This window comes from Populus euphratica, unplaced genomic scaffold, assembly GCF_000495115.2.
Source record: "Populus euphratica unplaced genomic scaffold, PopEup_1.0 scaffold3.1, whole genome shotgun sequence".
NCBI lineage: Eukaryota > Viridiplantae > Streptophyta > Magnoliopsida > Malpighiales > Salicaceae > Populus > Populus euphratica.
Window position 1 is genome coordinate 2,252,451 of NW_011499847.1, and position 15,322 is coordinate 2,267,772.

General features: G+C 28.1%; 1 protein-coding gene across 3 annotated transcripts; it reads right to left on the reverse strand.

Annotated features, from left to right (window-relative positions):
- Positions 1 to 10,392: 10,392 nt before the first annotated feature.
- Positions 10,393 to 12,911, reverse strand: BPC4 (basic pentacysteine 4). Of its 3 annotated transcripts, none has more exons than XM_011048840.1 (3): positions 12,765 to 12,911; positions 11,561 to 11,770; positions 10,393 to 11,462 (listed from the first exon to the last, which is right to left on the reverse strand). In XM_011048840.1, the coding sequence occupies exons 2-3, from the start codon at positions 11,660 to 11,662 to the stop codon at positions 10,584 to 10,586; spliced, it is 981 nt and encodes a 326-aa protein (XP_011047142.1). In that variant the 5' UTR covers positions 11,663 to 11,770; positions 12,765 to 12,911; the 3' UTR covers positions 10,393 to 10,583. The 3 variants fall into 3 exon arrangements, with proteins under 3 accessions (XP_011047142.1, XP_011047147.1, XP_011047155.1); XM_011048845.1 differs by having other exon boundaries at positions 11,561 to 11,773; XM_011048853.1 differs by lacking the exon at positions 12,765 to 12,911 and adding an exon at positions 11,890 to 12,163.
- Positions 12,912 to 15,322: the final 2,411 nt, after the last annotated feature.

A 15,322-nucleotide genomic window follows, 5' to 3' on the forward strand; every position in this document is an offset into this window, starting at 1 on the left:
CTTGAATATAATCACATCAAGTTAGCAGAAAATCTAATTTAATAAGAAATCAGTGTTTGATTTGAGAAGTGAAAGAAAATTTTCATTTTCCCATGTAATACGTTGCACAGATCCCTCCCCCTCAGACTCAGAGAGTGGGTCTTCCGAGTCAAAAGCTTTGGTAGTCGTGGAATTTATTTCTTCCATACCTTGTCTGGCTCCGCACCCATGCTGGTCAATCATGGAATTTATTTTCTTTCTGTTTTATATTTGCATCATTATATTTTTCTTTCTGTTTTATATTTGCATCATTTATTAACATTTATTATTATTATTATTATTTTGCTATATTTGGTGTGCATTTTTTTATCCCCGATATTTACCTTCCATAATCTTCTTTTAAATGGATTCGATTATTAAACTATATTTTTCTGGTTTTCCTGGGATTTTTTTAATCACGGATGACATGGCAATTTTTCCTTTTTTCTTTTTTAACCCTCGCTTGATTTTATTTAAATTATGATTGCAATTGTTTTTACTTCTTATTATATCAGTTTCCATTGTCCCTTCTATCCAACCCAAGGTCACGAACTACCTAAATGCAGAAATAATTTTATAATATTTCGTAGTTATATTCTTGAATCGATTATTTATTTATTGCCTGTTTAATGCTATGATAGTTTATGTTTTATATGATATTTTTTATTTAAAAAAATAAATTAATAGTTTTAATATTTTCATATCAAATATAAAAATTATTTTAATTTAAAAAATCTTAAAAAACACACTTCATACTCAGTACAACAAGGCTTGTTATGTACATACTACCAGTCTACTATATACATATTTTTATGCATTAAAAAAAAAATGAAATTCTCGACTAAACGAGTAGTCATCTCGTTCTCGCCACTTGGAACGACGAGCACCCACGTCCAGTGTCCATCAAGATCGAGGATTGAGATGTCTTACAAGCTTTTGATTGAATGCAAAGACTTTCGTATTGAGATATATTGCTTCAATTTTGGGCATCCATTATTGATTCCAAATTGCATCCTAGCAGGCCTGTAGCTTACCTTCATAGCTAGCCTTCTTATCTTGAATATTATTTTATTTTATTTTATTTTTTTACAGGGCAGGCTTCTTATCTTTAAAAATTTGGAAGGTGTTACGGGTCATTATCACCCTAGCCTCTCTCGTGACTTGCACCAATCGAGAATGGACATCTTGTGCAAGGGGTTACTTAATTTCAAGGACACAATATATATATATATATAACTTCAAGAAGACGCACTCGAGCGCTGCAGGAGCTGACGTTTGGAGAACTCATGCACGTCGAGCAAAGGGGATTGGCAGCATCAAATTGCTTAAAAAAATACATTATCTTCGGACGTGAAATTTTAATTGATGTTACTGATCTTGGGCCGTGAGGGAAAGGGTAGTGCTTTCCAATTGGAAAAGGAAAAAATACATCGGATTTAGTTCGATGTTTCTTTGTTGACTTATGTTGTGTAATGCCAACCACCCTACCAGAATAAGCTAGCTAAAAGATTTAGATAGTTTCATATATATCTGTCTTCCATTTATTTGGAACTCCTATCCGTGACTTGTCCAAAGGGCAGGCAAGTGAGTGGACCCCAAAAATCCCACCACTCCCCATCTGTTCACCAGAGATTTCTCAAAAAAAACCCTTCAATTTTCTGCTCTTGCAAATCACCACAGTGATTTTTATACGAATTTATATCATTAAGAATGTTTTTTCATTGAAAATATATCTGATTATATTTTTTATTTTATTTTTATCATCAATACGTAAAATTATAAAAAAAATATTAATTTAATATTAAAATAAACACTATCATCAATACGTAAAATTATAAAAAAAAATATTCATTTAATATTAAAATAAACATTTTTTATATCTCACATGCCAAGTATGTTTGCATTTAGATTTAAGATGTATAGGTCACTTGGACTTCGAATTACATGTTCATAAAGAGTTTATCTTTTTTATTTAAGAATAAAAATATCTTTGAATAAACTTGTACATCAACTAGGACTAAATCTATTTGAAGGATTTTAAAAAGGCGCCACTCCGCATCATTATTTTTCTAAATTTAGAAATGAGCATGGGAATCATATATAAAATAAGATTGATTAATTTAACTTCACAAACAATAAAGTGATTAATCTTGATTCAGTGTGACCTCATGGGCCATCAATGCATTTTATTCCCCTTCGAAAATGTATATTGCTTTTTTCTTATTACCGTGATACCGCAGTCTACTTGAACTTACAACAGTAAAGAAATCTCTTGCCACCAAAACAACTGCTCGCAGAGTTGCGCTTGAACCTGTGAACAAGAGCTTACATGCAACCTCCTGGTTTGCAACACAGCCACGGAGCAGGTTCGTGGCGAGGCTACTGTTACATGGTGCGCCGAAGCTGGCACGTAAATATTGCTAGTGAAGCGAGCCACGAGAAAAGGGTCCTCACTCCTGACGGTGTCGACTCCATGTCCCATGGCCCAAAAATACAGTGGCAGAAGGAGGTGTCTGAGAAATCTCAAAGCTGTATCTTGACTGGCAATGGTGCCTTGTCCAGAATGTTGATGTTCATTGTCACCAAAAGTGAGACCACTGCATTGACAATGAGCAACATCCTTGTCCACAACTTTAAAAATGGCCTACATACTGTAAAGAAGCAAGGTGGGTAACAAGGCACTGCCTAATTGAAAGCCAAGGGGGTTAGATATGAAAATGCACGGCCCTGATAAGTTGGAATTACCAAACCCACAACAGAGCCACAAGAGATGTTCGGCTAGAGACTTGTCCTTGGTTTGGTATCAGGAGCATCAAGTGGTGGTGTTTGTTAGGAACATGTTTTCCAACAAAAGGATAAAAAAAAAAAAGTACAATGATTGCTTGCGTTGATAAAATTGCAGTACGAATTTGGCATCATGTTTAGGGTGCCTGGAAATTATTATTTTCCTAGTAAATTTGAAAACAAAGTATATTTTAATTTGATCACCTTCTTGAATTGATTCCGGTGTTGTTTTTTATTACTTTTTTAAAATATATTTACAGTATTATTGTTTTATTTTGTATTTTTTAAAAATCAAATTAAATATTACCGGAACTCTAATTAAGAATTATCTTAAAAATTATTAATTCAAGTCTTATACCTTCTCAAGTAAAATATTTTTATTTATTTTTTATTAAATAAATAAAAATAATAAGATTTAAACTTGTGATTATTTAATTATTAAAATTTTAATATTATATTAAAAAAATATCTTAATTTAATGATTTAAAATATAATTTATATTATTTTTTTAATAATATATAATTTAACTAAAAGAAGTTATGAGATGATAGATTAATCAAGAATTTAATATCAACGATTTAACATGCTGAATGGCATGGAGTGGGAAATAAAGATTTCTTTTAATATTATAATAATAATAATTTTTTAAAATATTTTTTTATTATGAATATAAAAAATAATATTATCTATTTATTTTTAAAACACAATGAAAATAACCGCCGAAATTTCTGTTCATGCGGCCCCTTTACTTGCATAAATTCAAAACTGGCACCGGACGAAGTGCATCCATGTTTCCTACCTCTTCAGAAAATCATGAGCATTAATTTATTGAAGAAAAGGAACGCAAATAAACACACGCGAATACAGACACGCATAGATCTACTGGTTGGTGGCGTGGTTGGTTTAAATATTTCGGTATTTATTTTTTATTGAAAACGTTTTATTTTTTTATTGAACCAGCCTGGATCAAATTAGTTAAAATAATTAATTCTTTGATATTAGGATTTAAATAAAAAAATATACTGAAGTGAAAAAATAATTTATTAGTTAAGATTTCCGTTGGTTATTAAATTAAATCTAATCTGTTCATGATATATAGGTCTGAATCAAATTATTAAAAGAGTTATTAAAAAGAAATCATTTTCTCTAATCCTATATAAAATAACATAATTCATATAAAATAATATAAGTTTTTTTTATTATTTAAAGAACATGTTTTTTTTTTATTTTAATTTTTTGTATTGATTTGACAAGATTTATAAAGATATTCGTATTGTGAAATATTATTTTGATTTTAATAATTGAAATGACATTAAAGTAATTAATTAAAAAATAATAAAATAAATTTTTATAAATTTGTTTTTCTTTTTGATTTACAATTTGAAAATAAAATATTTCTAGTAAAAGTCATATACATGCATAAATTTACAATCTAAATTAGGATGTGATTAATTTATTAGTTAAGGTTATCATCGAGAGACTAGATGTTAATTTATTTTTATGGATAAAAATGAAATTAAAAAATATAAAATATTTTAATTAAAAAAATATATTTCGGTATTTATTTTTTATTGAAAAAGTTTTATTTTTTATTGAACCAAGATCAAATTAGTTAAAATAATTAATTCTTTGATATTAGGGTTTAAATAAAAAAATATACTGAAGTGAAACAATAATTTATTAGTTAAGATTTACATTGGTTATTAAATTAAATCTAATCCGTCCATGATAGATGGGTCTGGTTCAAATTATTAAAAGAGTTATTAAAAAAAATAATTATTTTCTCTAATCCTATATAAAATAACATAATTCATATAAAATGATATAAGTTTTTTTTTATTATTTAAAGAACATGTTTTTTTTTTATTTTAATTTTTTGTATTGATTTGACAAGATTTATAAAGATATTCGTATTGACAAGATTTATAAAAATATTCGTATTGTAAAATATTATTTTGATTTTAATAATTGAAGTGACATTGAAGTAATTAATTAAAAAACAATAAAATAAATTCTTATAAATTTGTTTTTCTTTTTGATTTACAATTTGAAAATAAAATATTTCTAGTAAAAGTCATATACATGCATAAATTTACAATCTAAATTAGGATGTGATTAATTTACCAGTTAAGGTTATCATTGAGAGACTAGATGTTAATTTATTTTCATGGATAAGAATGAAATTAAAAAATATAAATTATTTTAATTAAAAAAGTATAATTAAAAAGAATATAAATGGTTGTGCATATCAAATAAAATTATTTTTAAAAATATAAAATAATTATAGTTATTTTAAAAAAATTATTTTTAATATTACACATTAAAATAATAAAAAATATCTAAAATAATTAAAAATAAAAAAAAATATTTTTAAAATACAAACAACACCATCGAAGACGTTTTTATGATAACCCGAACGAGTTGGACCTACGAGGACACGCGTCGAGAAGAACCGATAGTGGCTTTAAGGAGCACGTGGCGCATTTTAGTGCTTCGAAGAAAAAGGGTATCCTTATCCACTCTAATTAAAGCACTTGTCAGTCAAAAAAGCAGACACGGCCCCTTTAATTTTTCTTCTGACTGGACCCACTTAGAGATGGACACGACCTAACAAACGTGAAAGGGAGACTTTTTTGTCATTTTATCAACTTTACTAACGATGTCGTATTGTCTTCCAAGGGAGATTTTGTTATTGCGCCATTAATCTCTGACCCTCTAGGTGATTGGATCAGAGATGAAGGATGGAATGCATCCCTGTTCTGCAATATCTTGCTCGGCATTACGTTTCAAATTTTTGAAAAAATTTAAATTAATTTTTATTTTTATTTTTTTGAATTAATTTTACATACTAATTTTAAAAAAAATAATAAAAACTTAAAAAATATTATGCATATCGAATTGACAAGCATTGGATATTAAGTGTATCTTTTGCTGGGATAAAATTTCAACACTGTTTGCCTAGCCAATCCCGTCACTGCATGCCAAAAACACTGTTTGTTATATTTTTATTTTTCTATATTCTAGTTTTGAAGCGAGCATTCATAGATATTTATCAGATTTATTTAACTATATTATATTAATATGGGATATACATTCTTAAAATCACCAGAGAAGAATATATATTTAGTACCCTTGACATTAAAAACAAACTATTATTTTTTATTATACATGCCCCGTAAAATTCAAAGCCAGACAGTTAATTATCCAGTAAACTGCTATAAAATCCCGGGATCAAATATCCCCTCCTATCAAATATTTTATATTATGGTGCATAATATTTTTAAAAATATATTTTATTCAGTAGTGCATTAAAATAATTATATTTTTATTTTTAAGTTAATACAATAAAATTATAAAAAAAAACATTAAAATTTCATGTAAAGTACACTTTTGAAACGCGTCAAGAATTGAAACTACCGTACTCCTAGATGAACTGGGGTTTTCACCTACCCTTCACTGCTCGTGTGCATGAGTGAAGGATGTTGTTTTTTAATATATATCTTTTCTTGCACTTTTTTTCCACTACATGTATTTTAGTTTTTTAAAAAAAAAACTTTATCATAAAATACTTTGTTCCTTTAAAAAACTTTTATCATAGAATTTTTTTTTATGCATTATAATTTATTTTCAATAAAATTATTGAACTCTTAAACAAACATCCAATTTTGTATTGATATTCAATTTCATAAATATTTATTTTTTATTATATAATTAAATAAAAAATATTTTTTAAAACAAAACAAAGTTATTAAAATGTTCATAATTCAAATTATAAGTTTGATGAGTTATAACACAAAACTCAAGTCTTTTTAATAGATTATCATTTTAATTTTAAAAAATATCTTCTTAAAAATAAAAAATCATACATGTTTTTATTTGTCATTTATGTTGCTTTAAGACCCACCATGTAATTTAGATCACACTAGGATAGCTCTTGTAGAAGTTAATTTTAAAATTAGGCTGGGCAAATAATTGAATCCATTAGCATGTTTAGTTAGGTTTAATAATAACATCAAATATTTTTTTAATTTTATATTCCAGATTTTTTTCTATCAGATTTTTTTGGGTTTTATTTTAAATTTTTATCATTTAATATTTTATTGATTTTATAATCTTCTTTATTTATTTCAGTTTATTTTTATGAAGTTATTATGATTTTAAACAACATTTTGATATTTGATTGGTACTTAATTATACATATATCTATTTTGGTTATTATATCATTTCATTCGGTAAAACTTGGTTGTTTTTTTTTTAAATAGTTGTTAAATTTGACAGAGTCCATAATCTGAATTAATAACTTAATGATTTAAATCACGAAGTCTAGATTAATTTAATATATTATCATCTAGATAATAATAATAAAAAAAGATATTATTTTAATAATTTTTTTAAAATTAAACTATATTTTTTATTAGTTTTTTTATTGCATTTGAATTTACTAAGTTAACAAGATTGTGTGAAAATAACTTTTCTATAAATTAATTTCAAAAATTATATCAGACAAGGAGTTAGGTGGGATAATTCAAAACTAATAGATTAAGTTTAATAACAACATGATATAATTCACTGCAACTTGTAATTTTTCCTTGGTGCTTGAATATTTTTTGTTTCAACTTGCAATGTAGCGTAGGCTGGGAAACTAATTGACAAAAACTATGCCACGTGGGGTAGGTCATCCAGCAATGAACAACGTTTTTCCTGCCACGGACCTTCAAGAAACACACACTAGCCTGACAAATAAAAGGTAATTCGATCTTTTCATGTAGATATATTGGTCACTAGCAATTTATGTAGAGACAAACCTGACTTTTGACGTTTTTTTTTTTTTTTTCACGAATAGTCAAAAGATTTAATTAGTCGTATAAGCAAAATAAAATACTAACTTGCATCCAAAGGCATTTTAGAGATTTTGATTTTTCTAAGCACATTTAAATTACTCATCTATACCTGAAAGAGACAAGAATAGAGCTTCCTTCCCCAAGACCGGGCATTTGTCTCATCGGGCAATCGCGCTATTGTGGTGAAAAAAAGGGCTTTGCCGAGTTTTATTTTAGTTTTTTTTTTAATATATAATTAAATTGAATTTATAGGCAATTGAGTCTTTCTCATATATATATATAAAATTGGCTGGCCTTACGAAGTATGAGAGTGTCCTATCATTAATATTTAATATCCAACACGAGTCACTTGAACTGGCGCTCACTGAAACTCGAATTCCATGCACTTGTTATCGAAGCAAATAACTCGTGGGGTGTTATCAGACCTGAAAGCACGCATGATCTCCACCGTCAATCAAGGCAAGGAAGCACATCGTGATTGTATTTGTTTTTATATTTTAAAAAAACTTAAATTTTTTTATTTTTTTTGTGTTGATATTAAAAATAATTTTTTAAAAATAAAAAATATTATTTTAATATATTTTTAAATAAAAATATTTTTAAAATAGTTACAATCACAACTTTAATAATGTAGATAAATAACGTGGGTGTAAATAAGCCAACGTGTGAACAGCAGGACTCTAGAACCAAAACTTTTTGTGCTTGCCTTAGTATGAACGACCCCAGGACAATTATAAGACTTTTCATTGTTTTTATATTTGTATTTTAAAAATATATATTTTTTAATTTTAAAATATGTTTTTATATTTTAAAATTATTTTAATGGATTAATGTTAAAAATTATTTTTAAACAATAAAAAAATATTTTAATATATTTTTAAATAAAAAAACTTTAAAAATTAACTGTTATCATAAACCCAATATGCTTTAATATCTTTGTAGCCTTTACTTTTTTATTATGCCACATAGAAAAAAAATCTATGATTGGTTAAATAGTTTTTTTTTTTTACTAAATTATATATACATAATTGCATTTTAAATATTGGTTTTATAAAAACTAAAATAATTTATTTTTTTATTTGTATAAATATATTTTTTATTACAGTTTTAATCAAATACATACCTTTTAAATTACAATTAATTTTTAAAATTATAATTATAAAAACCACCACAACACCATATCCAAATTATATCTCTTAGCGACTTTGATCTCCCTCCGGCCTTGAACAAGGTAAGGATTTTGAAGTTCTGGCTACTCTTTCCATGCATTTCAAAGCTACATCAAACTCAACTAGTTGACTGTCTAAGCAAGGAGTTGAAGGGAATTGTCTATTTGCTAGCCTTCCGATGTAAAATGCAAGATCTTCCTTAATTTATTGCGTTGTTGCAATTTCCGGTTGCTTGTTCGAGTGGACAGTTCCTTTTCTTAATGTGATTTGTAAATCTGAAGTAATATAATACTCTATTCGAAGTCCATAGTGACATCTTTTCCGGGAATATGCTCTGATGTAAAATCAACAAAACTGAGCACAAAGTAAGAATATGCTATGATGCCAAGTTCTCGCGATTGACGGAGCTTGGCTTCAAAGCTATGGAGTCTGAAACATGCCGTCAAGATATTCTTGTCATCAAAGTCTGCGAAGGGACACTGATTCTCTGCTCTGAATACCATCTGGTGTCGAATTCAGCTGGGATTTCTTAGCCTTGTGTAGAAGTCCAGTGAAGCAATTGTTAACAGCAACCATGAATACATACATGTATTAATATTAAAAATAATTAAAAATAATAATAAAATATTATTTTAATATATTTTTTAAAATAAAAAATATTTTAAATAATAATTATTACCGTATTTTCAAACATATTCTAAATAAATGGTATTATTTAAAAACTAATTTAAATATAAATTATATACTTGGTGATGAATTTTATCACTTTCCTTTATATAATTCGAGCAATAAAGGTAATTGATACATTTATTCAACCACAATTCAAGAATTAGCCCAACAAATGTCATCAAATCAAAATATGGCAATGCAAACTTCTTGTATGTTCGTGGGAAATATAGAAGGTTTCCGATTACAACAAGATCGAGAGACCCAAAAAATAAACGTGGGCGGCTTCTAAGAGCGTTGTGATAAAGGCCAAAAGTTTCTGAACCTAGAACGCGCATGATAAATTTTATAATTTTTGGATTATTTTAATATAAATATACTAATATTAAAAATTTAAAAATAAAAAATATTATTTTATTGTATTTTGTAACAAAAAAATACTTTTAAAAAAATCTACTACAATATCAAACTTGCTTTAAAATTCATTGCTTTTATCATTATTTACCACCACATGTTATTTACTAAAAGTAAAAAATAAAAAAGCTACAAAAACAAAAATTTACGTTGAGATGATTCAAGATCTTATATGCAAAAGGTTTTTATTTAAAAAAAATTAATCTAATATTACATGATTAAAACCCAAGTTGATACCATTAAAAATCTGGTTATTTTATTTAAAACAATATTATTTTCAACTTTTTTTAAAAAATAGGTGTCGGTAATGAGTCTACTGCCATTCAGAAGAAAATACTTCGATCTTTTCAGGACACTGACCATGAATAAAAGGAAAAGGCAACTCTTCAAAAGAAAAGGCAACGCGGTCTTCGTATAATGCTGCAGGTAGGGCGGCTCTGAAGATTGCCCTTTGCTCAATAGCAATGCAAATTGCCATAGCCATCTAGAATGCAGTCCTCTAAAAGGGCCAGCACTTTACAAATCCCCTTTAATGGGATGAATTTATTAAGAGAGATTACAGCAGATTACTGTGAAATGAGGAAACAACCTTCCCACAAGAAGGTACAGGTTTTGTTACAAGGCAGTTCGAGATACAAGGAAGAACATGGAGATAAATTTAAGATGAATAAAGACTACAGAAGAAAAACATCTACTTAATGGTGATGTAGCGATTTGTCCCATGTCTGGCCCAGAAATCCTTGAGGTCAAGAGGGATCGAAAGATCATGACCTTCTGCTGCCAGCCGACTAAGCAATCTAGTGAAGACATTACCACTCATCTTCCGGCCACCAATTCGGGCATGTCGTTTATTTGGCATCTGTGGTAGTGGATACGATGACATGGTGGTTGTGCAACAGGCTGACTGCCACCCACCACTTCCCCATTTATAGCATTGCCGGGGAACTCCAGTGCATGAACAAACAGGTGCTGGCATGGTGGTTTCATCAAAATTGATAAGGTTTAAGCCCACATCCTGGCTATCCCACTCAACTTTAATCTTCTTCCCATCAGAAGCACCTTGCTTATTCAGATCCTCGCCCACTCTGCTCCCCTTCCTAGGTGACTTGGCTGCCTTCAACCCAACTGCCTTATTTTCTTTTGATCTCTTTGTCTGGCGTGCCTTCCCAGTTTCAGCAGTAACAGATGATATAGGCAAGGCATCAGTGATGTGCATCTCCCCTGTGTCAAGAGCTTCTGACATGCCATTTGAATGGTATACTGGATGGGGAATGCGCTTCGATCCCCGCTGACTTCCACCACTCAAAGAATAGTTCATTGCATTTTCACGGTGTTGAATTGCTGCTAGAGCATTGTCTCGCTCCATCAGGGCTTTATCCCGTTCAACTAGGGCCTTCTCTCGCTGCTGGATTGCTTCATCTCGCGCGGCCAAGGCTTCCTTCTTTTCAGCTAGTGCCAAATTCCGTTCTCGAATGGCATCATCCCTCTCAATGAGGATGGTCATTATCTTCTTATTCATTGCTAAGGCATTAGTTTGCTCCTTCACTTGATGTTGAGACATCATGTTCCACTGCAAATTACATTATATCTTAAGCTTGTATTCATCTGGAATTTCATTATAAAACAAAGACAAAAATGTACAAGGATCTGAGGCGAATGTCTTCATACCGCTGGAGGGTGAGGGTGAGGGTGAGGGTGAGGGTGTGGGTGAGCTGCCTTGTAATAGTCCATCTTATACCTTCCATTTTGATGTTGCCCGCCATCATCCATCTTGTTCCCACTTTATTATCAGTTTAAGCAGGAATCAGTTTCAGGCAACTCAATGTTGAATGTTCAGTTTGGGCATCCACTGATTTTCTAGAAAGAGGACATATCTCCCTATTTTGAAAACAAGAAAACCAAAAGTCAGATTTCAAGTTGTTTACAATCAACAGTGAGAAGAAAGGACAGCACCAAAAAGAGGAGAACAAAAAAAATGCCAAAATGTTAAACCATACAAGGCTTCATCGAAAAGACAACAAAGCTGGCCGTTAACAGGGAAAGCATCCAGCTTTGAGAAGTGAAAATCCAACAGATCAAACATTAAGCATAAACATGGAAACAAATATATAATGAGGTATTACAATAAAGTGCCACCATACATCCAGTTCCACCTAGATCTGAGGAAATTCAGAAAATCAAAAAGCAACTAAGATATAACCCATCTCCAGCTCAATGCAGTACGGTAACATAAGTTTCTCGAATATCAAGTTACTTTCTGCAATATCCGCCAACAAACAAGCAACTGCCATTTTTAATTCAAAGATCATGAACTCGTGAACAACAGTTAGACAGTAGCATCAGTGACTTAATAAGCATCAAGCATCCAAAACTTGAATAAAGTTTTCAAGACTCTATAGGGACATCAATCCTTAATACACATGGGCTGTCTTCGTGTGCATATACACAATAAAGACAGATCTCACAATAATTTTGTCAACTGTAACAGTTCCTTCATTAGAACCGTAACCTTAACACTTGGGTTGTACTAACACATTTTTCTTTTAAGAAGCCCAAGAATAGGGGAAAAAATAAAATCAAGCTTCAAACATACCCGGTTCAAGTAAACAAACCTCAATATCTTAGCAACAGAAAAAATAACTCAAAATCTAACAACAACCCATTATTAATCTAAATAAAAAAAATTAATTCAAGTAAAGCAAGAAAATTTTCAATAAACAAATTCAATTTCGAATAAAATTTACAAAAAAATAGGGTTTTTGAGCCAGAAAAGAAAGTCAAGATAAGGAACACATAGCATAGGAAACCTCGAAAAATGCATGAGGATGTTAATGTGAGACATATAGATCAAGGAAATAATTTATGAACTTACTGTTTTACGTCATTGAAGAAGTGACATGGATTTGAAGAGAGAAAGCTTCGCGTTTTTTTTTTTTGGCCTGGGAGAGGGAGTGAGAAATGGCCGATTGGGTTAATACGTGGATTTTAGAAAAACGACACGTAGCTGGGGGTTTCTCCCAGACTCACCGCAAAAACTGTCGTTTTTTGCGTTGGCTCATTGTCGTTCTGGTACAGTGTATAGAAGCGCCATTTAGGTTTCCCAAGATTACAGTTTTCTCCCTGTGGAAAGAATTTCAGTGAGGACTGATTTTTGTACCAATACACCGCAAGCTGGATTAATTTTTTTTAATATAATATTTGTAAAAAAGTAAAAATATTGGAACTCAAGCACTGATTTAATTGGATTTAATAAATTCATTTAATTTAATAAATAATAAATAATAGCAATAAAAAATTAAATAAAAAATAATTAACTATAAAAAATAAGTCATCAACATTATACTTCAAAAAAAAAAAACTAGTTGAAAACACATCATCTCTTTATTTTAAATACTCTTGTTTCATAAAAAAAAAACCTTATTTATAACATCATTGTAAAATACTGAACAACAAAATCAATAGAGCTACCTTCATCGCTGAAACAAAGACTCAAAAAATAAATAAAATAAAATATCATAAAACAAGTATTTTAGATTTATAACAGCTAATTTAATTAAAAAATATTTTTAAAAAATTAAATCTAATAAAAATGATAAATAAAAATACTTAATTTATTTTTTAAATTAATAAAAAATCTTATCCACTTTTGAATTAAATAACATTGAATGATTGAATTAAAAAAAAATATGTATATAAAAAAATAAGTAAACATGGATGCATTTTTTACATTTATATTAATTTTTTAAACTCGTAATTTTTAAAATATTATATTTGACTTTAATAAGAAAAAATAATTTTCAACTACTTTAAAACTAAATGATGATAAAAAATAATATCAATTTAAAAAATATATTAATTTAGAAAAATAAGAATTAAATATGATGAGAGAGAAAAATGCAGAAGGAAAAAATGGTAGAAAAAAATAAATTTTAAAAATTATTCTAAATAAAGAAAATAGCAATTGTTGTTTACAATCTTTTATTTTTTTCAATTTCAATTTCAATTTTAATATAGCATGATATATGTCAAATGTAAGTGTTCCACACAAATTAAGATCTAATTATAATATCAATAACTGATATGTTATTCAAATCACAATACATATCAACAATTTAAAAATAGATTCAACCCAATAAAACATCTATAAAAAAGTTATTTTGATTTTAAAGATATTGTTAGCTTGGTTTCGCCATGTCCATGGACCAAATTATTTTACAATGATTTTACCAAAAAGAGCTTTTATTATCATCGAAACTAAGGAAATCAGAAAAGACAGATTAGAATTCCATGACTATAGTTATTAGAGTACTCTCCAAAGCTCTTCAGGTCGCCTCTCTTATTTTTACAAAAAAAAAAAAAGCCAACTTGATTTTGCTTGGTGAATCCATTTAGAATCTGGTCAAACTATAGATATGTTTTATAAAAAATAGATGAAAATTACCAGTAAATTAATAGCTTATTTAATAGTATAGTAGCTATTATTTTAAAAAAAATTATTTTTGATATTAGCATTTTAAAAATCTAAAATTACTAGAAAAATAATTTAAAATAAAATAATAATAATACTAATAATAATTAAAAAACATTTTTAAAAATAAAACAAACAATATCTAAATTTTCACAGATTTAACAACTGAAATTACCTAAAATGGTTTCCAAAAGAGTCTCAAACTAACAAGTATTAAATGACCCTGGACAGTCCTCGTGAAAATGGATTGGACGAGTGCTATTGCTAATGTGTCAGCCCCTCATCAATCTCTCTTGAGCAAGGTGATTCCTTCTATTCCTATTTTTAGTTCTGAGATATTAAGTAATACGCGAAAAGTTGTGTGGAATTTACTATATTGTAAATTATAATAATAATTTAGTGTTTATTTTTATTTTATTTTTTCTAAAATTATCTTTATTAATTTTATTTTATTTTATTTTGAGTTGGTTAAAAATTTCATGTTTTTTAAAATTATCTTTGTTAATTTTATTTTTTTAATATTAAACTGGTTATAAATTTTGTTTTGTAATTTTTTTTCTTTAAAATATTGTGGATTATAGTAGTATTTTCTCACATGATTTTTTCATTTAACTTTTTTATTTTTTAAAATTAGATTTATTAATTTTATTTTTTTAATATTAAATTGATTAAAAATTAATTTTTTATTATTTACCCACACTCAATGCACTGTGTATTATGATAATAATTCATAGTACATTCCTTTATTTTTCTTATTTTTTTCTTATTTTTTTTTTCTGCTTTTTTTAAATTATCTTTGTTAATTTTATTTTTTTTATATTAAACTTGTTAAAAAATTTATGTTTTCAAAATTATTTTTGTCAATTTTACTTTTTTAATGCTGAATTGGTCACAAATTTTTCTTTGTAAATTTTTTCTTTAAAATACTCTGGATTGTTACAGTATTTTTTTCTAGTTTTTTT

Coding starts and splice junctions, on each gene's coding strand:
- BPC4 (XM_011048840.1), bottom strand. CDS start 11,662: ATGGATGATGGCGGGCAACATCAAAATGGAAGGTATAAGATGGACTAT. Junction 11,463..11,560: donor CTCACCCTCACCCTCCAGCG/GTATGAAGACAT, acceptor TGTAATTTGCAG/TGGAACATGATGTCTCAACA.